This window comes from Microdochium trichocladiopsis (assembly GCF_020744255.1).
Source record: "Microdochium trichocladiopsis strain MPI-CAGE-CH-0230 chromosome Unknown B0I36scaffold_1, whole genome shotgun sequence".
Lineage (NCBI taxonomy): Eukaryota > Fungi > Ascomycota > Sordariomycetes > Xylariales > Microdochiaceae > Microdochium > Microdochium trichocladiopsis.
The window spans coordinates 3,141,754-3,167,570 of NW_025763544.1; the positions used below are offsets into that span (position 1 = coordinate 3,141,754).

General features: G+C 56.9%; 8 protein-coding genes across 8 annotated transcripts; 4 read left to right on the plus strand and 4 right to left on the minus strand.

Annotated features, from left to right (window-relative positions):
• Positions 1–166: 166 nt before the first annotated feature.
• B0I36DRAFT_235009 (uncharacterized protein) lies at positions 167–1,102 on the minus strand (the record flags this gene model as incomplete). The annotated part of the gene is made up of 1 exon (XM_046149370.1): positions 167–1,102. The coding sequence occupies one exon, from the start codon at positions 1,100–1,102 to the stop codon at positions 167–169; it is 936 nt and encodes a 311-aa protein (XP_046018618.1).
• Positions 1,103–1,471: 369 nt separating this feature from the next.
• B0I36DRAFT_233801 (acyl-CoA N-acyltransferase) lies at positions 1,472–3,091 on the minus strand (the record flags this gene model as incomplete). Its single annotated transcript, XM_046149254.1, has 2 exons — positions 1,472–1,589; positions 1,656–3,091. The coding sequence occupies 2 exons, from the start codon at positions 3,089–3,091 to the stop codon at positions 1,472–1,474; spliced, it is 1,554 nt and encodes a 517-aa protein (XP_046018619.1).
• A 1,507-nt stretch (positions 3,092–4,598) lies between these two features.
• B0I36DRAFT_12416 (L-Aspartase-like protein) lies at positions 4,599–6,672 on the plus strand. Its single transcript, XM_046148084.1, has 3 exons — positions 4,599–4,633; positions 4,765–4,874; positions 5,147–6,672. The coding sequence occupies exons 2-3, from the start codon at positions 4,817–4,819 to the stop codon at positions 6,493–6,495; spliced, it is 1,407 nt and encodes a 468-aa protein (XP_046018620.1). The 5' UTR covers positions 4,599–4,633; positions 4,765–4,816; the 3' UTR covers positions 6,496–6,672.
• B0I36DRAFT_12426 (uncharacterized protein) lies at positions 6,673–8,696 on the minus strand. Its single transcript, XM_046148087.1, has 3 exons — positions 8,170–8,696; positions 7,423–8,103; positions 6,673–7,307 (listed from the first exon to the last, which is right to left on the minus strand). The coding sequence occupies exons 1-3, from the start codon at positions 8,600–8,602 to the stop codon at positions 6,850–6,852; spliced, it is 1,572 nt and encodes a 523-aa protein (XP_046018621.1). The 5' UTR covers positions 8,603–8,696; the 3' UTR covers positions 6,673–6,849.
• Positions 8,697–9,225: 529 nt separating this feature from the next.
• B0I36DRAFT_310998 (major facilitator superfamily domain-containing protein) lies at positions 9,226–11,469 on the minus strand. Its single transcript, XM_046152319.1, has 3 exons — positions 9,965–11,469; positions 9,648–9,908; positions 9,226–9,578 (listed from the first exon to the last, which is right to left on the minus strand). The coding sequence occupies exons 1-3, from the start codon at positions 10,977–10,979 to the stop codon at positions 9,487–9,489; spliced, it is 1,368 nt and encodes a 455-aa protein (XP_046018622.1). The 5' UTR covers positions 10,980–11,469; the 3' UTR covers positions 9,226–9,486.
• A 370-nt stretch (positions 11,470–11,839) lies between these two features.
• B0I36DRAFT_371166 (uncharacterized protein) lies at positions 11,840–14,182 on the plus strand (the record flags this gene model as incomplete). The annotated part of the gene is made up of 3 exons (XM_046159990.1): positions 11,840–11,951; positions 12,531–12,629; positions 12,651–14,182. 3 exons carry the CDS (start codon positions 11,840–11,842, stop codon positions 14,180–14,182), a joined length of 1,743 nt encoding a protein of 580 aa, XP_046018623.1.
• Positions 14,183–15,749: 1,567 nt separating this feature from the next.
• Positions 15,750–17,598, plus strand: B0I36DRAFT_371167 (uncharacterized protein; the record flags this gene model as incomplete). Its single annotated transcript, XM_046159991.1, has 4 exons — positions 15,750–15,901; positions 16,026–16,266; positions 16,331–16,468; positions 16,552–17,598. The coding sequence occupies 4 exons, from the start codon at positions 15,750–15,752 to the stop codon at positions 17,596–17,598; spliced, it is 1,578 nt and encodes a 525-aa protein (XP_046018624.1).
• Positions 17,599–22,705: 5,107 nt separating this feature from the next.
• Positions 22,706–25,127, plus strand: B0I36DRAFT_311010 (major facilitator superfamily domain-containing protein). Its single transcript, XM_046152320.1, has 3 exons — positions 22,706–22,953; positions 23,131–24,502; positions 24,594–25,127. Exons 2-3 carry the CDS (start codon positions 23,159–23,161, stop codon positions 24,756–24,758), a joined length of 1,509 nt encoding a protein of 502 aa, XP_046018625.1. The 5' UTR covers positions 22,706–22,953; positions 23,131–23,158; the 3' UTR covers positions 24,759–25,127.
• The last annotated feature ends 690 nt before the right edge of the window (positions 25,128–25,817 follow it).

Consider the following 25,817-nt stretch of genomic DNA (forward strand, 5'->3'; position numbering starts at 1 on the left):
ATCGCAATTGCAATGGCACCCACACGCAATCTCGGCGGGAATACTGGCCGAACAATCACACTCGGCCTCAGAGAGTAGCGTTTCGTGCATAGCCAGTATATTGGATCATATATCCTTTTGAAGTTCTGAAACTCTGAATTTGCGTGCTCTGACGCATTTATATACCTCACTTTCCCAGGCCGCAATCGAAACGACTGCTCTCCTTGAGCCACTTCTCAAGGTCCTGCAGCTCGGGTTCTTCTTTGCGAAGCGCCGCGATGTCTACTCCGTAGCCGTCACTTTCAAACCAATCAAACATTCTTCCAACGTCATTGATCGCCCATCGGAGACCTTTGCCAACAATCCACCAGGCTTGCGGTAGTTCGAGCCCTTCAGTCACTCTGCGGTAGGTCGCCCGAGCATCGCCTAGCGTGATTTCGTCTCCGGCCAGCCCGATCGCTCGCCCTGCAAATGCTTTCGGGTTCAGCAATGCCTTGGCAGCAAATCGCCCAATGTCGCGCACGCTGACAACTTGCAACTTCTGTGAGGCCGGCATCGTGCTGAGGAGAGCTGCAAAGGCAGCCCCAAACGGAGATGTAGGGTTGAAGTTGTCCATGAAAGCCGTGGGACGCAGTATCGTCCAAGTCATGCCCTTTTCAGCATCCGTCTTGTGCTTGTTGCACTGATCCCGCAAGTAGAGCTCAATCTCGTGCTTCTCCGCAAAGTGCGGCGTCTGTGTTGGGTTGGTCCATGACTTTTCGTCGCCGCCTCGCTCCACGCTGCTGAAGACGAAGTGCGACACGCCCGCCTTGATTGAGGCATCAATCAGTGCCGTGGCCTGGGGCACCTCATTCGGCGGGCTGGTGAATGAAAAGACACGTTGGATCTCGGGGTGCGCGTCAAAGATTGGCTCCGGATTGAGGACGTTGCCCTCGATCACGTCCAAGTATAAAGAAGTGTGCTTCGTAGCTAGTGCTTGTGCCTTCTGGGAAGAGGCGTTCCGTGTAAGCGCAAGCACCTTGATCTTGTCGGGTGCCGCTGGAGCAAGCTCGGCCAGTGCATCAATGACAGCCGACCCCTGTTGCCCAGTCGCGCCTACGACGAGGATTGTGCAAGTCGTCATGTTGATGTTGTCTGTTCGTGAACCAATCTCCTGGCGTTGGGATGCCTACAACGTCAATGACTGCAGCTTTGAGCGCGCACAATGAAATCGTGCGGAAATGATGGGATACAGGATCCAGGGTTCTTCTAAGCCATAAGATATATAAGTAACTCTCAGTGTCAACTGTGGCAAAGCTGAGGTTGTTGCCCAGTTGCGTTTGGGAACGAGGTGTATACATATGTGATGTGGTAATGGCGTCAGTCGCACTTCCCCACCATAGTGCGTACGCCGCTAGCGTCGGGCATGGGAACGGCTCGGTCCCGAGGCTGCACTTGCAGAGTAGTACAGCGGCCTAACCTCGTAAGGATATGGTCCTTGGCAACCCCAGGGTCAGATTGCTGGGCCGTCCCATGCTTCTCTGCTCAGTCTGCATGCGGATGCTTGCTTGTGAGGGAAGGCCACGGTTCGGATCTTGGCGAAGCCGTTCTCTAGCAGCCGTTGCAGGAACCTGTGGTGCAGTATAAGTCAGTACGGGGCACCACGCTTCACTTCTTCTCCGAGACATTTCACTCACTTGTGGTTGTCCACCCGGGGCTCCAGCCACACATTCGAGGTTCTGTAATCATTTTGCCACGCCCAGTGCACGAGACTAGACATCCATAACGACACTTTTCCTCGAGCCCACTCCTCTCCGACAAGCACATGGAACCCACGGTCGAAATCGCCCACTTCATGGCCCAGTGCTTGGCCGAGAATATCCTCTTTGACCCAGTAAATCTCGAAATAGGCAAACGGTACTCCATCCCACATGGCAATAGCAGGGAAAGAGTGCTGCGACTTGAGCGCATTGGTGAGGAACTCGGCGTGAAACTCTCCCCAAAACTTGGAGACTCGAGGGTTGGACAGCCACATTTGCATCAGCGATGTGTCTGACAAGTTCATCAGATGGGCATGCTCTCTTTCAGCATCCGCAACTGGGCCAAAGTAATTGACTGGCCGAGGCGACGATGAGGCAACCCGGATCGATAGGTACTTTCCGGTACTGGGAATGTATCGCGCGTAGAAGACTTCGCCCATCTGTGGAGGCTTCGGACGAATGGGGTGCCGTACTCCGCCCGTGACAGTGTACCGCAGGGGTGGTGGTGGATAGTATGTCGGTAGTCTCGAAGGCGAGAAGTATGGCCCTATTGGGAATGTGGGAGTGCTTGTGATTGGTTGTGGCAGTTGAATCGAGTCGACGCTGAGGTGGTGAGTATGGGCATGGCTCGCGGAGTTGATGTTCTGTTGGGCCACCTCGTTTCGCACAGGCGACGTTGGGCGACTTGTCGGCAGCGGCGACCCAGGAATCGAATTTTGCCGATGAGTCTGCAAATTGAAGAGGAAGAGCCCGCTGGGTATCTGCCAGAATACGCTCCGGGTCACATACATCGTGTCCCAGCCTTGTGTTCCAGCTTCAGGTCCGGTGCCGACGGAAGTGTCCATTGAGGTGATCAGGCCCATTCTCTCGAGCTTGGGTATCATGTTGCGCGTTCGGAGGACGCCGTCTCTCTTGATGCGGATTCGCCAATCGCCTCGAGGTTTTGCCTCGAGAGGTGTCGCACGGGACGACTTGGTCTCCGTGTAAGGCGATGGCTCGGTTTGGTGGAAGTACCAATAGAGAGTGATCCACAGCATGAGAGCAATCTGGCGTGACGCGCTGGCAGGCGGGTCGGTGCTTGACGGGTTGGAGATGGAGGAAATGAAAAGGGTGTCATTCTGCAACGTCGGCTTGCTGTACCTGTGGCTGTGACTCCGTCTTGATCGCGCCTCATCGTCGTCATCCTGAATTGTCAGGCCGTCGACATGGTTCTCGACATTGTCTTCGCTGTGCAGGACTACAGTCCACCCTGCGGGATAGGGAGCTGGGTGGGAGCTCTGCTGAGCATCGTTGAGCTTGAAGAACAGCCCAGAGAAGACGGGTTGGACCGTAAAGTACTGGCCATCGGGCAGGTAGACAACCGAAGGCGCCATCTCGCTGCAGTACTGACCGGTCGTGTATCTGCCGAAATGCGAGATCGCGGCGGCGTTGGCAAGCTCGACGAGGGAGCTGCAAGAGCTAAGGTGGGATAGCTTTAAGTGATAGCGGGGCTAACGTGAAGCTCGACTGCTGGTGGGGTTGTTGCAAGCCAGGGCCTCGTATGTCCGAACGGAGGTGACGCAGGGTCAAGGCTGCAGCTCTTTGGGATAGGATGGATCGCGTAGTGGCCCCAATGACCACTGTTTTATTCAAGGCTTTACTGCAGCAGAGGAGTTGTCATGACGGAAGCTCAGTATTTGTATGCCACAGACGCGGATGCAGCTAGACCAGGGACAACCACCGAAACCCACTGCGTGGTGGCATGATCCCTGGGCACCACAAGACCGACAAGGTCTCCCACCTACATCATCAACGTCATTCTTCAAAGGCCCTGACGGTCATCAGAGCCAGTCTGCTGGATCAACGAGAAGACAAGTCGGCCAAGGTGTCGAGGCATTTTCCTCTTCTCAAGTAGATCTCTGCTGCTCACTTTTGATCTGTCTCCCTCCCGGGAGGAACATGTTCGGCGACAAATGCATTGCCTCTGGCCAGGCACTCCGCTCAATTGTGATGGTCCGCCTCGAGAATGCCATCCCTACACCATGGTGCTTGACGGGATCCACAGCGGCCACCAGCGGCTCGGCTGGCAGACCCGATTACCTTAGGCCCACCAATAGGTGCCGGTCTGTTTCTAAGCCAGGCCTGTGGCATGCCTACCAACAGCCGGAGATCCTTGAAACCAGAGGAGCTGGTGTGCCTCCTGTCACGCTGAAGCGGCACCTTAGGATGCGACGCTTGTCGGCGCTTCATCTTGCCCATATCTGGAAGGATCCCCCTGCGCGGGGCAATGGCGTTAGGCGTGATGACGATCCCGTTTTGGAATGTCCCCTGCGTGGACATGGGCGACTTCAGAAGGGGCCTCGACTCACTCTGTCTCTGCACTTTAGCCTGAAGGCTTCTGGAAGGTGGTACACTCATAGGATGTTCTCATCTTGCGTGTGATTCGCGTAGATCGCGCTGGGTGAGCAATGATGCTTGGATACGTTATAACTATTGCACAACTACTAATTCACCCTTTACTGGAGTTTAGCTAGGGACTGTCTCTTTGGCGGTTGGCTCGCTGAGCTCCAGTTGTTCAGACCAGACAGGCCTATGGAACTCTTGAACTCGACATGTGCAGGACCCACTCAGCACAACATCGGGGGACTGTTCCTCGGAGCTCAGTCAAGATCGGGCTGAGCTGCTGGGCACACACTCAAGGCAGGCGATGATACATCACAAGTCCACGCTTTGTGCCAGGTGATGATGATTGACTTGGCTCATACAAATGACTGGTGATTCTCTTTCTAGAATTCCGCAGGTGGTCAGAGGACCCCGATGGGTTGACCCTGGTCTCCGAATCGGACATGTCAGGTGCTTATCTTATCAGTGAGTCGAAACTTTTTGCAAGTTTTGGCGGTGGTCGAGCGACAGCGGAAGGGGCCACCACTGCCCAGGTGAGCTTTGACAGCTTCTTCGCGAGTCATCGCGGGGAGCTCACTCCACTTCGCAGCCCGCCTTGCCATCCCACTTAATCACGGCTCCGGCAATTGGCTTTTGTACGACCTGTCGATTGACCCCAGGACAGCTTCACAAAGTAATCAAGGCAATCTCCGTACGACAGTCACAAATCGGACACGATGGCGCCTAGCACGACCAAGCCTGGCGAGAACATGCTCTGGGGCGGCCGCTTCACCGGTGGGTTTGTTTCCACTCTTTTTCCCCAAACATCACATTTGTGCCCCTCCATGGCCCTGGCGACAGGAGCTCCCAATGTGATGGGGAAACCCGTCAAGAGGCTGGAACGATGCCATTGAGCTTCTTTGAGGATCGTCGCAGCATGGTGCGATTTCAGGTTCACCCTCATCGGGCGAGTCTCCTGACAAAATGCAGCTTGCTAACTTGACCTTCCTTCTTCGGACGTCCTTCTCCACGATACCAATTGCTGACCAGGAAGCACGGATGATTAGGCGGTCTCGACCCTCTCATGGTAGCCTACAACGAGAGCATCCACTTCGACAAGGCTCTGTACAAGCAAGACATCCTGGGCAGCATCGCCTTCGCCCGGGCCAACACAAAAGGCGGCATCCTGACGCAGGATGAGTTCAACAAGATCGAGGCCGGCCTCCGGGAGGTCATGGCCGAGTGGGAGGCGGGCAAGTTCGTCATTGTCCCCGGCGTCGACGAGGACATCCACACTGCCAACGAGCGCCGGCTGGGCGAGATCATTGGCAAGGACGTGGCCGGCAAGCTGCACACCGGCCGCTCCCGCAACGAGCAGGTCGTCTGCGACATGCGCATGTGGCTGCGCGACGAGCTCCGCAAGATCGAGGAGCACCTCGTCGTCTTCCTCCGGGTCGCCGCCGAGCGCGCCGAGAGGGAGGTCGACCACGTCATGCCGGGCTACACACACCTGCAGCGCGCCCAGCCGATCCGGTGGAGCCACTGGATCATGTCGTACTGTGTCGCCTTTGCCGCCGACCTCGAGCGCCTCCGCGAGGTGATCAAGCGCGTCAACAAGTCCCCCCTGGGCTGCGGCGCCCTCGCCGGCAACCCGTTCAACATCGACCGCGAGATGATGGCCGAGGAGCTCGGCTTCGAGGGCCTGCTGTGGAACTCGATGGGCGGCGTTGCGGATCGCGACTTTGTCGCCGAGCCGCTGCAGTGGGGCAGCATGTTGATGCTTCACATCTCGCGCTGGGCCGAGGACCTCATCATCTACTCGACGGCCGAGTTCGGCTTCGTCCGCCTCGCCGACGCGTACTCGACCGGCTCGTCCCTGATGCCGCAGAAGAAGAACCCGGACAGCCTGGAGCTGCTCCGCGGCAAGAGCGGCCGCATCCTCGGCCAGATGACCGGGTTCATGACGACCATCAAGGGCCTGCCCAGCACGTACAACAAGGACCTGCAGGAGTCGTGGGAGGTCATGCTCGACAGCGTCAAGACGGTCAGCGACAGCATCCAGATCGCCACGGGCGTCCTCGCCACCCTCGACATCCAGCCGGCCAAGATGCGCGCGGCCCTCGACCCCTTCATGCTCGCCACCGACATTGCCGACTACCTCGTCCGCAAGGGCGTACCGTTCCGCGAGACCCACCACACCTCGGGCCGCGTCGTCGCCCTGTCCGAGCAGACCGGCACCCCCATGGACAAGCTCACCTACGAGCAGCTCAAGGGCATCGACAGCCGCTTCGAGCCCGATATCGCGGATTACTTTGACTACGACCGCAGTGTCGAGATGCGCTCGGCAAAGGGGGGCACCAGCAAGGAGAGCGTCCTCGAGCAGATCCGCGTCATCAAGGAGACCCTCGGCGCGTAAAGCAGGAGTTGGAACGCAAACGTGGGTATGAGAAAAAGTGTATTTCAAGGAGTTTTATGGCCAGTGAGGTCAAGGAGTTTGGACTATAGAGTCGGATTGTACATGCAGGCTACAGTGAATGAATAGGCATGACTTTCCCCATCACCGAGACGATTCCAGAGCAACTGAGATGTCAGCGATCCAATTTCTGGCGGACGAATTCGCTACATGGGAATGCTTCGCTATGCTGTGGTATGCAGGTCCTAGCAACAAATATGTGCAAACCCCCCTTCCCGGTCGTGTGATGAAGCACAGTGTCCGAAATACAAAGTATAAAAGCTGCTGTCAAACGCACAAAGCCTGTTACATGCAGGTTCAGTCCTGCTTGGACCTCGGCTTGCTCTCAGAGCTCTTCTCCTTGGTCCCATTGGTCTCCTTGGGCGCTTTGGCCGCATTGGCGGCGTCCTCATCATCCTCCTCGTCCTGCTTGGTCTTCTTCTTGAGCTGCCTCTTCTCCTCCTTCTCGAGCACCTCGACCATGTCCTCGCTGCCCAGGTCCTTGGCCTCGTCGTACTCGATGTCGTACTCCTCGGCTACCCGCCGCACCTCGTGCCGCAGCTCGTTCGCGTCTTGCACCATGGCCTCCCAGACGTTGGCGTCGAACCCGCGGGCTTGGTACAGCGCGGCCTGCCGCCGAGAGACGGTGATCTTGAGCGCCGCCTGGTAGCTGAGCTCGCGGCTGATGAAGAGGAACCACAGATAACCGCCCATGATGGTGCCCAGGCCTGCGAGGTATGTCACGGGCTCCATATAGTCCCAGCCCAGGTCGGTGTCTGGTGTGTGTGGCAAAGAACGTAAAACGTCAGCATGTGACAATCTTCCCAGAAGCGCATGAAGCTGCCTCCAACATGGCAGTCACTTTAGCTACCATTCAGACGAGGCACTTACGAAAAGTCAAGTAATAAACTGTGCCCCACCAGACCGATATCGCGCCAAATCCAGCCTGCGCCAGCCTGTGGGCGCCGCGATGCGCAAGCCGGTCGCACTCCTGCTTGATCTTGCTCTGCTCCTCGATCTTGCGGGACAGGCGGCGTAGGCGGACGCGCATAAAGTGCGTGCGGTCGTTGAAGCTGGGCACGCTGACGCGCATCTCGGACTGGCCGTCGACGACGATGGCGAACTCGCGCCCGCGAGCGGCGTCGCGGATAAAGTCGCCAATCTCGGTGCTGCTGCTCCAGCGCACCCAGTCCTCGTGGGAGTCCGGGGGAGGGGCCTCCCCCTCGCGGCCGAGCCCAGAGTAGCTCACGACGTGCGAGTCCTTATCCTGGTCGCTGTGGTTCTCGCGCTGCTCGCCGTCCTCGTCGCGCTCGGCCGCCTCCGCGAGGAAGTACACGTTGGGCATCTTCTCGCGGCCGTCTTTGTCGGTGGTCGGCGGGAGCTCGGCCTGGATGAGGCGTTCGAGATATGACAAGGGTTGCTGCGGGTGTATGAGCAGTGCGAGAGGCTGGATGTCCTGGTTCTGCCCCAGGGCACGGAACTCGCCCGTGTTGCCGTGCTCGTCGTGGACAGCGTCGACGGGAAGTGGTAGAATGAGCTTGAGCAAACGGGTTGGCGTGGTAAGAAGCTTGCCTGGCAGTCGACAACGCAAAATCAGTATTCTCCAGAGACAGGAGATGCGGGAGCTCTAAGTCTTACCCTTGACCATATTCCGGTTCATCTCTGTGCGGTGTTTGCTGACAGGCGGTTCATCCGCACCCTCCCTGTGCCACGGGCGCCGGATCTGCTGCTTCGTCGTCTCGGAGATGGCCTGCTTCACATCTCGCTCGTGTTGGTCGACATCTCTCTGGTTTGTTTCGCGCGCGGTCTCTTCGTCCTCGTCCCTCTTAGCTCGCGCTTCCGCGGCAGTGTTTGACAACCAGCGTCCTGCGACCCAGTTCGACGGACACGACGAGGACGGCCACGCTGATCGTACTGAAGGTATCGTTCGTCCATGTCCATGAATGGCGCGGGGTTGGGTGATTGGGAAAAGCTTGCATGCCGCGATCCTACTCAATGTTGGGGCTCGACTTGTCGCACACCCTAAGGATCCAGCCCTCAGCTGTGAGCAGGCTCGGTACGCATGGCTCATTGCTGCGAAGGCTTTGCGACAATGTGTGACCAGACTGGCAGATTGCTGGAAATGAAAACAGATTGGCGTGTGAACATGTCAGCTTGAGATCTGAGGACAATAGACTCAGCTCGCAGCCGAGGTGTTTCCCTTGGGGTGGACGGTCCTGAGCCGTGACCGACCCGATCCAATGTGGTGGTGCCGGGGCCTCATTGAGACAGTGACGTCAGCCGTGGTGCGCTTGCACCGGATCGCGCTGGGCACGCCTGAGCTGCAAGGATGGCCTGGGCAGGGGGGCACGCGACCGTTATCACCACACACAAACGGCTGCTCGACACGCAGGAATCGATTGCAATTCTTGGCTGGTCAATTCCTGGAAACCTGTCACGTGTAGCCACTACCGTCATGGCGCTGGCCTCTGCCATGTAGCCCCAGGCACACCTGACGCGGCCGCAAGCTTCGATAATGCAGACTTGCGCTGGTCAGGACTAGATGCTCCGCTGGTGGTGCTAGCCACCTGAGCCGCCAGGGTATCCTAAACTCTGTGGGTAAGCTTATTCTGCCAGTGGTCGCATCCCTGCTGCCAAGGCCAGAGCTGCATACGCTTCCAGCCAGCCAAGAAAAGATAACCACATCACGGGTGGCAGTGTAAGTATTGGGTGTCTGCATTGCTTAAGAAAGAACTATTGAATACTCTCTAGACACCCTGCATGGCACATTATCACCTCATCGGCCTCCCAAACTTCTTGATGTCCATCTCCATGTCGGCTTTGGCCTTTTGCCCACCCAGCGACTTATGCACGGGGATCGGGCCAGGGCCTGTCCTCCTGCAAACGTTTCTCCAGGGCCTGGAAGGCAGCTCTTGCTAAAAAGTACAACTTCGCCCGGTCGACAATCTCGGCCAGTCACGGCTTCGGCTCCACTTCAGCGGTGCTTTCAAGAGGCACGTCGATCTTCATTGTGAACTGCTCTTCAGGGTTGTCCATCGGGGAGGCAGCTTTGCAATCAAGGGGTTAGTCGTTTGCAGGATCTCGAAAGGATGTAATAAAGAGCATTGGCCACTCACTCAACATCGATACTCCAGCAAAACAGCCAGCGGCAATCCAGGCCTTCTTGAATGCAGCCACATAGCAGGCCTTTAGTGCAGCCATACCATCGTCAAGAATGGCGTCTGTCAAACCCGGCACGTCTGGTAGGGGTCCGGCTTGGTTGGACTTCAGGTAAGTGATGACCTCGTCTGCGAATTCCTTCGGCGATCCCGAGTAAAGCAGTCTGTGGACGATGGCTGGGTAACCTTCCACCATGGCACTTTGTACGAGGTGGTCGTCTAAGGCATTGTCAGACAGCTATCAAGCACGCAGAGAACTGCTGGTTTGAACTTACAGATGATGAAGCCAATGGACCGGCCCAGTATGAAGCCGCAGATGAGCAAAGCGGTGCCCATTGAGAGGAGCTGACTTGGAATGCTGAGTTGTGCGGAGGTGGGCAGGGTAACCATCAGAATTCCCATTGCCGCTCCCAAGAAGGTAGGGTAGATCCACGTCTGGATGTTGGTAGTCTGATCTGTGTGCGCCATGGCAATGTAGAATGCGAGACACGCAGCGAATCCGACTACGCTTGCACCTCTGATCTTCCTCTTCGCACAACAATACCAAGCTGCAAGGGGCGCTGCGATCATGGCGGAGACCAACGTGACAATGGAGCGCACGCCAGATAGGAAAGGATCCGCATCATACAGATTAACGGTCTGGGTGAGAAAGCACCACTCGAAAGCGGCGAATGACACCCCTGCCCCAAAGAGTGACAAGGTGGCGAGTGCGAAGTTGCGGTGCAGGAATAGGTTGTGATTCAGAAACCCATCTTTCCGTCCGACGAGCTCATAAATAAGCAGGGCGATGACCATCAGCAGACCCACGAGAAAGCCTGGGATTGCCGAGTCTTGTTCGGCCGAAGTGGGTGCGTGGGAGATGAAGAAACTGGCGCTGAAAGCGGAGAGCGCAAAGAACAATATGGTGTACCCAGGCCAGTCCATTCTCGTAAGCTCCCTCCTTTGAACAACCTCAGGCATATCTGGGCTTGGAGAACGATATGCCAGGACTGCAAAGAGGACCCCGACGGCGTGGCATCCGAGGTTGACAAAGTAGTAGGTCCGCCAGGCTCCGAAATGGTCTTGGGGAGGAATGCCTCCCACTACAAGAAGTCCGACAGTGCTTCCGAGGCAACTGGTGACCATGAGGCTGGCGTGACCGAAACTTCTCCAGCGGCGAGGCAGAATCTCAGCGATGATAGTGAACAGTAGTGGCTGGTTGGCGAGGCCGCAGCCCATGACACAGTGACCAAGGATGGCCACGGTAAACGAAGGAGCAGTGGCCACAATCACGGAGCCTACTCCGCCCATGACAGTCGGGGCCACGAGGAACCACTTGCGGCCCACGCTTTCGGCAGCCTGAGAGAAGATGGGTCCGAGAAGGACAGGAAGTATGGTGAGAGACACAGGGAAGCAGACTGCGTAGTCCAAGGCCTCGAAAGCCTTCGCGATTTCTCTGGCTTGCTGGGCAAGAAAGGGCAGGTCAGAAGTAATTCTCAACTGATCGGAACAGTCAACAGCGGACTTACAGCAGTGGCACCCATGATTGCGATGAGCTGAGCGAAATAGACAACACAGACAGCGGTGGTAGCAAGGAGGGTTCTGGTGTTGAGTCTGAGGGGTGGACAATCCTCTTCGGGAAACGGCTCATGGTGCCGTGCCGCACGAGCTCTGAAGAATGACTGTTCCAACTCCGTTGTGTCGACAGTGGGAGCCATGGTGGACGGCCTGGTGTCCAGCAAGAGTGGCGAGAATGTGTATGTATGTGTAGATGCAGGGATACGCCAGAGTGATGAATGACCAAGATATCAACTAGCAAAGCTGTGCAAAATGCTGGGGTCGAGCATGCAAAAATGGGCTGATGTTGTTGTGAGAAGGAGAAGGCAAGTCTTGTGCTCGACGCGAACGCCGTCGCGTTGATTATGTCCAGACCTCGTGGTTGAGAGGAAGGAGCTCTTGTACCATTGAAGAATGGCAAGTGCCCGATGAGCTGCTTGACGAGACCAGTGACCCTGCACATTCCTTGCACTTGCCTCGCAGCAACTAACGTCTCGCGTGGCAGCCACGATTCAGACTACGTAGATGCTGCGATGAGCTGCTTACGCACTCATCAAGGGATCTCGGGAGCCAGGCTGCCTGGGTATTAATGGCCCCTCAGCTACACGCCAACCATGTTGACGGGTCACATTCCAAGCGTTGTTGACTTGAAGACATCGCAGTGGAACGAGATTACTGAGAGCGAATGGAGTTGGTCTAGAAACGGCATGGTCGTCAATCAAACAGGTAGTTTGTGTCTCAGAAATCTCCAGCTCGGATGGGGCCATTGTGGTGTAGCTGATGGGCTGCGATGACCCCTACCTTTCGCTAATTTGGCAAGCATCCACATTCATGGACGGAGCACGTATTTATAAATCAATGCTCGTTGAGATCTTTGGCAGTCTCGCACGCAGAGCATCAAGGCTCATGAAGCCCTTTGACTGGGGTGGATTAGACTAGTGGAAGTCGAGGGATGTGGCTTGGCCGCCTATCGTGAAGTAGCGCCCCAAAGGGAGCTGTGGGAGCTTCCCGAGGTCGCATCCATGACGACTTTGATGCCTCCGCTTATCTCCGGCGCTGTTCGCCACTTTTCCACGCAGCTGGTCCTAGAGACACTGTGAGCAAACCATTACAACACGTCAACCCATTGCATCCCGAGAAGCACGCAATGATTTCTCCTTCGCCATCTCCCTCCTGCAAGGACGGCCATGGCTAAGACAACCAGTCCCGCGTACCTCTGCGCCCAGTGCACTCGTGCACGACTCCTCTTGCGACCAGCCCGAACCGCCACACTGCCACGAAGATGGCAGACGAACAAGTCGGCAGGGTCCGGTACGGCGACCACCGAGCACGACGACAGCAGCCGGCGCCTGGCTGCAAGCGCGGACGCCTCAGATAAAACCTCGAGCGGCCCCAGCAATGGCAGTGACGATCCGCCCCCGACAGCCCCGGTTCCTGAACCTCGCGAGCCTGGCGCCATGTCACAACGTCTGCAGGAAGCCACAGAAGAAGCTCTCCTGACAGGTGGCCGTGCTGGTCGCCAGGCAGTCGAAGATGCGGGGTTCTCAGAAGAGCTCAAAGAACGGCTCTTTGCCCGGGTGCAAGATGCCAAATTCCGGGCCGAGAACGCCAGTGCGTTTGCTGAGGCGGGGCTGCCGGGCCATGCAGACAGGAGGACATATGCGGACGCCACTTCTACTGTATGGACAGGCACAGAGTCGACCGAGGATGCCGTAATGCGGATGCTCAACGACGCGCACAAGCCCTTGCCGCGGGGGCTCAGAGGTGGCGGGAAGCCAACGTTCCCAGACTTGAAGCCTGTCGACCTCCGCATTCGTCCTGAGCCCCAGCCTAGCGCTGGCCAGAGGTTGGCCAATGCCCGAGAAAGAGCTGCGGTGTATACCGGGCTTGGAATAAAGGACAAGAAAGAGAATGACTTGACGGACGATGAGAGGGAAGCTAGGAGAGCCGAGTTCCGTGAGCGTTTCAAGCCTGCGGCAAGGACCATGCCAGCGACTCTGACAGGTCTCGCATCTCTCGCCAATGAGCGCATTGAGGATGCCATTGCCAGAGGACAGTTCAAGAACATCCCGCGAGGACCGGGCATAGAACGCGATACAAGAGCCGACAATCCCTTCATCGACACGACCGAGTACATCATGAATAAGATGATCAAGCAGCAGAATATCGTTCCCCCATGGATAGACAAGCAGCAGGAGCTTATCAAAGCTGTGCATGTTTTTAGGAGCAGGATGCGCAACGACTGGAAACGGCATGCTGCACGCAGTATCGCAAGCAGAGGCGGTTCCTTGGAAGAGCAGGTGCGCACGGCGAGGCGGTACGCGCTCGCGGAAGAAATTCATAACCCCGCGGCAATCAAGAAAGTCAATACTGAGCACTCGGCGGACGCAGAACGTGTGACGGAATCGACAAGCACTGCCTCCATGGCGAATATGCAACGACAGCTGTCGAGCGAGTTATCAGAGGAGATGGGCTCGTCGACCAACACCACAGTGTCACACGCAGAACCGGACGTCATCGAGGCTTCTGCCGTGCAGAATATACAGGAGCCACCAGTGGAGGAGGAAGACATTATGCCTCTCGCTACTCCATTTCGTGACCCAGCATGGCTAGCCCTCGAGAAGTCATACATGGAACTTAGCATCGCCAACATCAACGGCATCACGCGGGCGTACAACTTGATGGCGCCCGAGCTGGCGAAGAAGCCATACTACTCGCTGGAACGCGAGCTCAACAAGTGCTATGCTGAAGTCGCACCGCAGCTAGCTGAGACGATACGGGAGCGCGCGGCACGGCCAGCTCGAAAACCGGACGGTGACGCCCTTGTTAAAACAGCCGGGATCCTGGACCGCTTCGGCACGCCGACATCGTCGAGAGTGTACGATTCGAAAGCGCCGCACTACGGTTTCAAAGAGATGTGGCGGGATTTGTTCAAGGGTCGCGAAGCCACAAAGTAGTCGATATACTTGTATTTGTGCCATGTTTGAACAGATGTGTTATTGAACCACATCGCATAGCCTTCAGTCTGCAAAACGAGGCCAACAATTATCCGTCCGAGGTCGCGTGCGAATCGAGAGGTTAGCCTGCTTCACCCGCCATAACCGGAAGACAGTAATTTGCCGGCAAAGGCATTCATTCTGGAACGCGACCAGCCGGAAGTGCGGGACACCATTCCGCACAAGTCAGCCTTGACACTGCCCAACTGTGTGGTCCAGTAAGGTGAGCCAGAACATGCGCTCGTCCGAACCGGGGGCCACCTTTCCCTCTGCGGGAAAGCCTGGGGGCCTGGACCGCCTTGGGGGCGAGTGATGTCACTTGCGTGCTGGGCGGTTTCTGGGTGTTGGTGCGACACTTTGGCGACGGGACCGTGGCAGTGAGGGCGCTGCTAGAATATCAGGATAGAGAGAGTCGCTTCTCTATAGGTATATATACATGTTTACGTGCGCGTGCCGATTGTGCAACTTGAGGTAATTTTACAGGCTTTGACCTCATCTCGAGCCTGTTCTCCCGAGACCTTGATGCTTTTCGCCGTGTCGACCTCCGCGTACGGGCGAGCGGGAGCCACTGATGGGCTGCGGGGTAGCAAGCGCATCGTTTCATCCAGAAGTTGGAGAAGCTGATCAGCTGTGGGAGCCAAGGTCTTGGAGAATGGCGCAGAGTATTATGTCAGCTGCCGTTGCTCCGGCCGCCCGAGAAGAGGGACAGCACAGCAGGCATTGCCGAGCAATTGCACTGCACTGCAATGCACTGCACTGGCAGCGGGAACCCCACGCCGTCCAGGGCCTTGCGGCTAGGCTGGGCCCGGATAACCCTCTCCGTCAGCCCGTCCTGGCTGTTTGCTGCCCCTCTAGAAACAACTGGTGCTTCTGGAATACGTCAAGCTGGTGAATTCTGTAAAAGGACTGCTGGAGGGCGGTATTCTGCGCCGGCGCTGGTGTGTCTGTACGGAATAACTTGACGATGCAAAGGAATCGATTCCGTAGATCCCAACGAACCACGAGTCCACCTGCTGTCCCCAACTGGCCTGGCCGCAAGACCCGTCCGACCCTGATGGCAGACTAGCTTTCCACCACTTGGATGGCAAGCCGACTCCACCGCGACGACATAGCTCTCTCGCTTGGCTTCTGGATCGACCCAGACTGAACACGACTCGGCAGACGCGACTCCTCTTCTCGGCTCGCTTTTCTGGCGACCCTTCCATACTCCGCATCCTTCTTCTCCTCCTCCCTCCATTCTTCTTCCCTCTAGACTTGCTGTACCTCTGCTTCTCCCTGTGCTGGTTCAAACGACACCGGCAGGCCTCTCGACCTTGACCTGGGGAGCTTGCCCAACACACCACCACCCTTGCTATCTGGCTACCCTGGTAAAGCTACGTCCCACCCGGCTTGCTCTTCTGCGCAGGGCGATTACCACCGCTTTTGGGGCGAGCTCTGTCGAGGAGTCCAGAGCTACAATTCTTCTGTTTGAAACTTCGCGACTGTACATCGGGGTCGACCTCGAGTTTCACCCACAGAAACCGTCAAGATGGCGTCACCAGTGGCTTCGGCACTCCTCAAGTCCCGCATTCGGCGGCCGTCTATGCTCTCCAAGCTCTGCCGCGCAGAGGACATGCTCAAGCACTTCCCCAACGGCGCGTACCTTGGCTGGTCTGGTTTCACTGGTGTCGGCTACCCCAAGTAAGTCGCAGCTCTCCCTTGCCAGCAATTGGCACGGGGCACGGATCGCGCGAACCAGGCCGCTCTTCGTCGCCTGAGATTTTTTGAGGCTACGGACAAGACATGCTGACACTGTGAACCCAAGGAAAATCCCCACCTTCCTCGCCGACCATGTTGAGAAGAACAACCTGCAGGGCAAGATGCGCTACGGCCTCTTCGTCGGCGCTTCCTCCGGCGCCGAGACGGAGAGCAGGTGGGCCTCGCTCGACATGATTGAGAGGCGGAGCCCTCACCAGGTCGGCAAGTCCATTGCCAAGGGCATCAACGAGGGTCGCATCAACTTCTTTGACAAGCACTTGTCCATGTTCCCTTCAGATCTCGTCTATGTGAGTCCGTGCCGGTTCCTTGTGCAATTCTACGTGGTGCACAGCTGACCCGAAGCTTCTATAGGGCTTCTACACCAAGGACCGGAAAAACCAGAACCTCGATGTTGTCATTGTGGAGGCAACCGACATTCTTGAGGATGGCAGTATTGTTCCGGGTGCCTCTGTTGGTGCCACGCCCGAGCTGATGCAGATCGCCGACAAGGTAAGAATCGAGAGGTGGAGAAGCGACGACGGTCGTCGTGAGAGACTGGTCTATAGGAATGTCGTGCTAACGAAAGCGCATAGATCATCATTGAGGTCAACACGGCCCTTCCCAGCTTCGAGGGTCTGCACGACATTACCATGACCGACCTGCCGCCCAACCGCAAGCCATATCTCATCATGGGTGTCGAGGACCGCATTGGCCGGACCTCGATCCCGCTTGACCCCGAGAAGGTTGTCGGCATCGTCGAGTCGGATTACCGGGACCAGACGCTGCCCAACACCGCCGCTGACGAAGGCTCGGCGACCATTGCCAGCCATCTGATCGAGTTCTTTGACCACGAGGTCAAGCACGGCCGCCTGCCCAAGAACCTGCTGCCCCTGCAGTCCGGCATTGGCAACATTGCCAACGCCGTCATTGGCGGCCTCGCCGACAGCAACTACCAGCACCTGAACGTCTGGACCGAGGTCATCCAGGACACATTCCTGGACCTCTTTGACTCTGGCAAGCTTGACTTTGCTACCGCGACCTCGATCCGCTTCAGTCCCGAGGGCTTCGACCGGTTCTACAACAACTGGGACGCGTACTACCACAAGCTGCTCCTGCGGCCGCAGGCCGTCAGCAACGCGCCCGAGATCATCCGCCGCCTGGGCGTCATCGGCATGAACACGCCCGTCGAGGTGGACATCTACGCGCACGCCAACAGCACAAACGTCATGGGCAGCCGCATGCTCAACGGCCTCGGCGGGTCGGCCGACTTCCTGCGCAACTCCAAGTACTCGATCATGCACACGCCCTCGACGCGGCCCACCAAGACCGACGAGCACGGCGTCTCGTGCATCGTGCCCATGTGCACGCACGTCGACCAGACCGAGCACGACCTCGACGTCGTGGTGACCGAGGTCGGCCTCGCCGACGTCCGCGGCCTGTCCCCCCGCGAGCGCGCCCGCGTCATCATCGACAAGTGCGCCCACGAGGTCTACCGCCCCATCCTCAAGGAGTACCTCGAAAAGGCCGAGTTTGAGTGCTTGCGCAAGGGCATGGGCCACCAGCCGCACCTGCTCTTCAACAGCTTCGACATGCACAAGGCGCTCGTCGAGGAGGGCAGCATGCGCAAGGTCAAGTGGTAGATTGGTCGTGCGTGTTGTCGTGAGTCTGGGGCCCCCCGGAACAGAGTGTGTCTCTGAGCGGTGGTGATGCGGAATCCGGAAGTTCGGGAGTATCCGAACTTGGTCTCCCCTTGAGAGAGAATAAGGATAAAGAGTCGTGGGTTCAGGTTCTTGCAAGAGAGGAGACGATGGGAAAGGCGGAGGCCGAGCAGAGCTACAGATCTAAGGTTGGCCGGACGCGTTATGGCATTTCCCACAAAGATCTATCCCCGTTGTTGACCCGCATATATAAAAACTTGTATGCAAATATCAGACTTCTTGAAACATCTGCTTGTCACTACTCACTATTGCATGTCTGTGTTCTCTGTTCCTGCACGCAAGTCCACGAATGAAGGCACGGAGGAGCCAGGAGATCTTTCCGCGGCCGCATAGGAGGAAACCCGTCCAGAGTGACTGCAACTTAAGATAGAAGACGAAGTTTAGCAAATGCCTTTTCTTCTTCTGTGGGCGACCAGCCACTGCCTGAGCGCAGCCGTCTCACGTAGACAAACAGCCTCGGCGCCCACCATTCCCGGCCCCTCCATGTGTGCTCGAGCTCGTCCTTCAAGTTGAATGACAAGGACCGGTCCGTAAGCAGCAACAATGTCTGGAAAGATCTTAGGAAGCAACTCTGATCGCATCACACACACACAGAAACTCACTGCACAGGGGCGCACCGTATCAGCTCAACCCAGTTCCCAACCAGCTACGCCGCTCGGCCGAGTAACATAGCTGTGACACCCATGGCAGCCGCCCGCGATTTTTGCAAGGGTTGCATACATACACACACACACACACACACACACACACACACACACACAGAGCAGAGAGAGAGGTCCAATTACCCAACGCGGACCGTCCCATCTCGAGACGAGAGCCGGGTCCTGTCACTTACCAAACTTCCAAAGGTACGTAACAGCAAGATGCTGGCGTCTGTGTTTGGGCCAAAATATCGACTGCGCCGCCGGGGCCCTTGAGGTGAGATGCGAACAACCCCCCTCCCCTCTTCCCTTCTCCCCTGGCGCTTGTTCGCCGAGCGGCTTCCTCGTACAGGAAAGGGGACTTTTTATTTTGTTTTATTGTTTCCTGCTCTTGCTCTGTCAGGGTACCATACTTCCCTCGTCCACGGCTTTTAGAACAATCAGAACTCTTGAAACACCCCTTTTGCCCAATGTCTCGAGTCTAATTTTGGACAAAGAAAAGTCCGGAAATTGTCTTCCATGCCCTCGCCTTATTTTCAGAGCTCAGATCCTGGTGTAGTATGCTCGTCGTTGTGACTTGCAGCCAAATCTGTCTGGACCCCTGTCTCTCGAGGCGTGGATCTTCACCCAAGGTTGCCAAACGGAGGATAGCGAATGGCATGATGAATTTCGCTTGTAGCATTGGCAGACAGGCAGGCTGGCAGGCTGGCTTGCAGAAGTGTATCAGGTTACAATGGCTTGAAAAATCAGCCCCTCCAGATAAGGGAGCTGCGATATCGAACTTGATCTTTGTCGTTGCAAGCCGCTGGTCGTACAAACCCGCCAGCTCGGATCGCCAGCAGGAAATGGGTGGGGAACAGGGTCCCACGGTGCTAAACTCGAGCTCCGTCCCCTCGTAATGGTGGTGGTGGTTGGGAGGTTACATCGACGTGCGGCGCGCGTCCATGCCGGATGTAATGTCACACTGACTCGACCCAAGCGCGTAAACAAGGGAAAGGGTCGTCTAGAGCTAGCGTGCTGGTATTGCGGGGGCTTTGCGGCAACGTGCAGCGTCGCCGCAATCGACAAGGCTCCGGTCGGCTTTGATAAGAGATCGTGCTATTGATTGGGAGCGCAAGCGGCAGTAAATCAAGTGTGTGAGTGCCAAGGCATAGCGGAATCCAGGTCACAGTCGTTGATGCTCCAGAAGCACCATAGCTACATCGAACAATACTGCTTGCCAGCAGACGGATTCATTCCGTGTTCTCGTGGGTTCTGGAACTATAGAGCATTGAGCACTGGGACATTGTGTTCTTTAAAAGTACCGTCGTCGGCAGTTGTAGCCCCTGCGTGGGCGGGTCGAACTCTCTCGAAGGAACAGCTTCTCTACTCCACAATGGGGGTATACTGTTGACTTCGGATGCGCATCATGATAGAGCATCAACTCGTAGCTATTGCTAGCCGGCAGTTGGTGGTAACGAGGTGCCATTTTAGCACTGCACGAAGAACTTGTCCCAGAATGGAAGGCTTGTTCGGAATCAGCACTCTCCTCAGACACGCCTCCGCTCGACAGAAGCTGGACCCAGAGCTTTGGACCTCTGTATCGGGTCGCATTGAAAGCCCAGGGACTCAGGTCCTGATAGATAAGTGAGTAATTGTAATTAAGCGCGACTCCGCCCCCCTGTAGCCCCCTTGCGCTCTCCTGTAGAAGGGATGGCGTGTTTTGCGGTCAGACGACGACGAACGGGTCCTCTCACCAAGGCCGTAGATCTCCGTCATGCGATCAAGCCAAAGTACCATGGCATCAGCATGTTCGTTCACGAAGAACAGAATGTGAGATGGTGGGCACCCATACCCGCTCTTCTTGACTGGAGACTGGCGTTTGCGAATCTTGCGAATGCCGTGAGGGTTCCAATCTTGGTATCATTCAGACAGGCGTCGGCTCCTGGCTGACAACGTGGTAGACAGTGGCATATCACAACACGGGTGAGTGTGGTCAAGGAGACAGAAGCTCAGGCGTCAAGCTCTCTTACCGCATCGGGACCGGTCGCGTTGATGACTGTACGGAATACTGCGGCCGTCGGCACGGCTTGCATATGTGTGGCTGGGAAGCCCCTGTGGAGCTGCCGTCAGATGCCAGAACTCCAGTCTGGCATTGCACTGAAACCTCGCCGTGTCCAAGGGATGAAGAGGCTGAGAAGCCTCGACAATGACACGGCTGCGAGCCAAGCCAGACGGGCGCGCCGGCCGGCTGGTAGCGACGACGAGGTTCCACCGGCTGTCTTGCTGGACGGGCGCCAGCGCCGACAGCTGAGGTAGCTGAGCATCGTTTAGACTCTGGCTGTCCCATAACTGCTTGCAACCTGTCGGTGTGGATGGAGCACGGTGACATGGTGGGGAGCGAGCAGGAAGCTACGTTACATGGGGTTGTGGTATGCCTAGAAGCACACCCCAGTTTGGTCCCCTCTCCCCCTGTGGTTGCCCCTGTGCTAGCACTCTTGTGCCGAGAACGAGGCGCTCGTTTGTGGTGGCAGCCACCCGCTTAGCCTCAGCGAATTTCTCCTAAGCCGGCCACGACAGGCTACTGCGACCACAATCCGGGTCCACCAGGACTGCTGGTTATTCTTCCTCGAACCCCATGTCATTCTTCCCCAGCTTCTAGCGGCCAATACTTGCGATGGTCACTGGGGGGCCTCGTGGTGATACTGCTATCTTATTGGTGTAGGGATTTCCGCACTGGCTGTGTATTCGGCCCGCCCTTATCGGCTTTCCAGGCCAGGCCCTCCAGATCCCTGCCAAGTATGGAAATCCCGTGATAGTGGTGTTAGTCTGCTTCGCAATAACCAAGGCAAGCATTGCATCCGGCCGAAGTCGACGAAGAAACTGTCCATGCATCGTACTGCGTCTGTCATGAACAATCTCAGTAAGAGCTCCGGGGGGATGGAAGAGTGCACGGATTATTGGGAACAAACATGGTTCCGCGCCTATCAACAATCGAACTCCTGGGGAAAAGAGCCAGTCCTCGTCATGCTGGGAAAGGAGATGGACATATCTTGTTTCAATGGACCCGAGAGAGGAGATAAATCCAGATCAAGAAAGGTGTCTGACCAGGGGCTCCGCTCCCCACCTCCACGCAACACGAACAGTGGGTGTGTTGTTCAACTGATCCTTCATTCGGCAAAAACAAGTGGGGATATGGCCCTATTGCCCCATGTGCTCGCTCACAATGCCGGGTTTGACGATAGCTGGACCAGCCTGGCTGTCAGATGTTCAGATGATTGTGCGCGACGTCTGCTGCAAGTCGATGGCACAGCAAGGTAATGGAACTGGTCAAATACCGGCTCTTTGCTCACCGTGTCGTAACCCGCAGTTTCAGACCAGCACTCTGGCTTGTCATGGTTGTGCCCCCCCCCCCCCACAGTCATCTCGAAGTAATCAGCGGGAAGAGTGTACAACAGGCTGGTGCTCCTGGTTGGTGAAGCAAGAGCGTGGGAAATGAGCGCAAGGCGCTTAACGGTTTACCACATGTAAGCCCGTGTGAGCACTCTGGATCGGAAGCAGTGCTCGAGCTAATTAGCTAGTTTAGGCGGATGTCGATCTGTTCGTGTGGTGGCTGACCAGCGGCGAGCTTGTCGTATCTGAACCCCTGCTCCGCCCACCAACTTCTCCAGGCAAAGCCGAGGGTTGGGTCGCGTGCCTGTCGCCGGCGTCGGGATGAGGTTTGTGGACGGTGCTAGGCATGCGGAGATGTGACTGTCAAGACGACGTTGCTGTAACCATGCCATGCTGTGTCCCCCCTCGTTGGACGTGCGAAGGTCTAATTGGCGACGGGGCTCTTAGACTAGGCGGTCACCAGCCCCGAGAAATACGGCCCTGGGACATGGTTTGAACGGCTCTCAGGCGTGCTTCTGTCTTGCTTCGTGTTCCCGAGTCAGGGCTGAGTCGAACGTGTCTGAAAAGCTGCTGCCGCCACGCTTGTGTGCTGCGCGCGGCCGAGACTGCCAGCACGAGGCGTGAAGAAGCCGTCCGAAGCGAGCCGGCCGAGCTGGAATCTGGAGACAGGCATGGTTGCATTATTCGTGGGCATGATACATGATGATAGCAGGCCGTTGGGGAGGCGCCGGCCGGGGCCCAATGACAGAGCCAAAGGGGTGTGGTTCGAACAAGGAGGAGCGAAGGCTCCCCTAATAGGGCCCGGCACAATGATAGGCGACTGCGGTGCTGACCTCCACCCTGCCTGCCCACTGGAGGAGCCCCCCGCGCAGTTAAGCTTGGGCACGTCTGCTCTGTGGTGCAGCAGCAGGCGCGGGTGGAGCGCGGGAGGGCGGCCATCCCTGCCCGTGGCAAGACCCTGGTGTGCATTGCAGAAAAGTGCCCATCGCCAGATTCAGGGTAGCTCATCCATCCGGCGCAACTGTGCTCACTCACCCAGCCTGGCGAGCTGGGTGGCTCTACGGACTGCTCAGCATCGTTCCTCCGGCCCTCTCGCTGATCGCTGGCCCGCCCGGTCCATAAAGACTCTGGCCGCGCCCGGCCCATCACCATCGCGCCTCCCGTCCTCTCCCTCCCCAAGGTAGCCAGCTCTCGAGCACACCCTCGCACAAAGGCGCCAGAGAGACTTCAGAGCCAGCCCGTGGACACAGACCTTCACATCAAGGTGAGTTGCCCCCCTCTCTGTCGATCCGTATCGCCCAGGTCCGCCACCAACCTGCCTGCGCTGCACCATCACGTCGTCTGTCACGCTGTCATGTGCCAGCTCTGCCGGCCATCACCCACAGAGCTTGTCTGTTCCATGCTGGTATGCTAACCACTGCTTTACTCGCCCCAATTGCAGGCTGCAATCCAAACAGATACCCTCCGGCATGTCAGACTCAAAGGAGGCGCCTCCGGCCTATGTCGGCACCGAGGCGGCTGGGCTCAACAGCCCCGACCAGGGCCTGCCCAGCGGGTGGCTCTACAAGACCGTCAGCATTGGCAAGACACGCCTGTGGTACGCCTCGCCAAAGATCCAGCTTCTCATGGTCGCCTTTGTCTGCTTCCTCTGTCCGGGCATGTACAACGCCCTTGGTGGCCTCGGAGGTGGTGGCCAGCTCGTCAGCACGGTCCAGGACAACGCCAGCACCGCTCTTTACTCCGTCTTTGCTGTCGTCGCCTTCTTTGCCGGCACCTTCGCCAACAAGCTCGGCGTCAAGGTCACCCTCGCCTTCGGTGGCATCGGCTACTGCCTCTACGCCGCCAGCTTTCTCTGCTACAACCACACCCAGAACGAGGGCTTCGTCATCTTTGCCGGTGCCTTCCTTGGTCTCTGTGCCGGTCTCCTCTGGACCGCCCAGGGCGCCATCATGATGTCATACCCCCCTGAGGGTTCCAAGGGCCGTTACATCTCGTGGTTCTGGATCATCTTCAACACGGGTGCCGTTGTCGGAGCCCTGATCCCGCTTGCTCAGAACGTCAACTCGACCACGAACGGCAGCGTCGCTGACGGCACCTACATTGGCTTCATCATCCTCATGGCGCTTGGCGCCCTGCTCGCCTTGTTCCTCTGCGATGCCGACAATGTCATTCGTGAGGATGGCTCCAAGGTCATCCTCATGAAGAACCCTACCTGGCAGTCGGAATTCGTCGGCCTGTGGGAGTGCCTGTATCTTCAGCCATGGGTCATTGCGCTCTTCCCCATGTTCTTCGCCTCCAACATCTTCTACACCTACCAACAGAACGCTGTCAACGGCCCTCACTTCAACCTGCGCACTCGTGCTCTGAACAACCTGCTCTACTGGGCTGCCCAAATCTTTGGTGCCGTTTTCTTCGGCTACGCCCTGGACTTCAACAAGTTCCGTCGCTCCATTCGTGCCAAGGCCTCGTTTGTGACTCTGTTTGTCCTGACCATGGTCATTTGGGGTGGCGGTTACGCTTGGCAGAAGAATGCTGCTGATCGCGAAACTACTCTGACCCCCGAGTACGTGGCCAACGCCCAAGATTGGACCAACCCGGCCTACATCGGCCCCATGTTCCTGTACATCTTCTACGGCTTCTACGACGCTGTCTGGCAGACTGCCATCTACTGGTACATGGGTGCCCTGTCCAACTCTGGTCGCAAGACCGCCAACATGGCTGGATTCTACAAGGGCATCCAGTCCGCCGGTGCCGCCATCTTCTGGCGCCTCAACGGTCTGAAGGTCTCGTACAATGCTCTCTTTGGCGCTACCGTAAGTAATTCTATGGTCTCCTTTGTACCCGAGTCCCAACATCGCTGTCACACGGACGAGAGCTAACACATTTTGTTTGCGCTCGCTTTAGTGGGGTGTATGTGCCGCATCTCTCCTGATCGCTGCTCCTGTCATCTGGATCAAGATCAAGGACACCACCGACATCGAGGAGGACCTCAAGTTCAGTGACGAGAACATTGAGCAGGTTCTCCCCGCAGCTATCATTGAGGAGAAGCGAGCCCATGGCGAGGCTTAGACGTGGCAGGGTGTGCGTGTGCGTCTGTGTGTCTGTGTGTGTATATGAGTGAGAGAGAGAGAGAGAGTAAGAAGACGGATGCGACTTGAAAGCAGACAATGGGGACAATGATTGCCCAGAGTCCGTTTGTGCAAGGGGGTCGACATTGTTTTAATTTTAATGACGCGCCGGGAGCCATAGCATTCGCCTCGAAAGCACGTCTCTTCCTTGAGCTTTTGCGCTGGGTTCGGGAAACTTTTCAGACCGAAATCAAGCGGTAGATGCATAACTCCTTCACCCCACTCCTGTGGAACCCTCAAAAGAGTTTCACGGTTCATGACATGATTTCAAGAATTAGTAGATACCCAATAAAGCTTGCAAAGTCATGAATTCTACGCGGAAGTATGGGCTGTATGATGAGACGTGATTGCGCGGCTGTGTGACGGTCTGTTGGTCGGATCGACTCTGCTGGACCACGAAGTGCATGTGCTTTGACGCATCCACGCCCCTGCCTCAAAGACGTCATGGCGTGCAGCCTCCAAATCCATCTCTACAATTACATAGTCTTAAACGTTCCAAGGTTGTCTTCCGTTGGCGATCGCCAGGCACACGTGTTGTTGGTCTCTGCAAAATCTCGAACCAGTATACAAATATGGAGTCTCAGGGCACTCAAGCCATAGGCTGAATATGACAGAACTCATGAATCTCATGTTTGTGTCTACCTGCTAAGTGTCTCGTGCTTCAATGAAGACAGTGCCCAGTCTCCCCGACTTTTATCGAGCCGATCCGTCATGTTCTGAAGGAGCACCCCCTTTCCCATAATGTACAAGCCGCGAGGCTCCAAAGTTGTATCCCTCCAGGTGCTCCTTTATGAAATCTCTGGGAAGAAAGATACCCAGTATGACGAGGCGATCTCTGAGTAGATACCGCTGGCGCCACTCGCTCATGGCTTGCCTTCAAACGCCAAGATCCCAGCAAACAATGATAAGCCTGATAGTGCGTAAAAAGGAATGAAAAGAAGGACACCGAGCGCCGTAATAATCCAAATATGCCGCATGAAGCCCGCCCGCCAAGATAAAG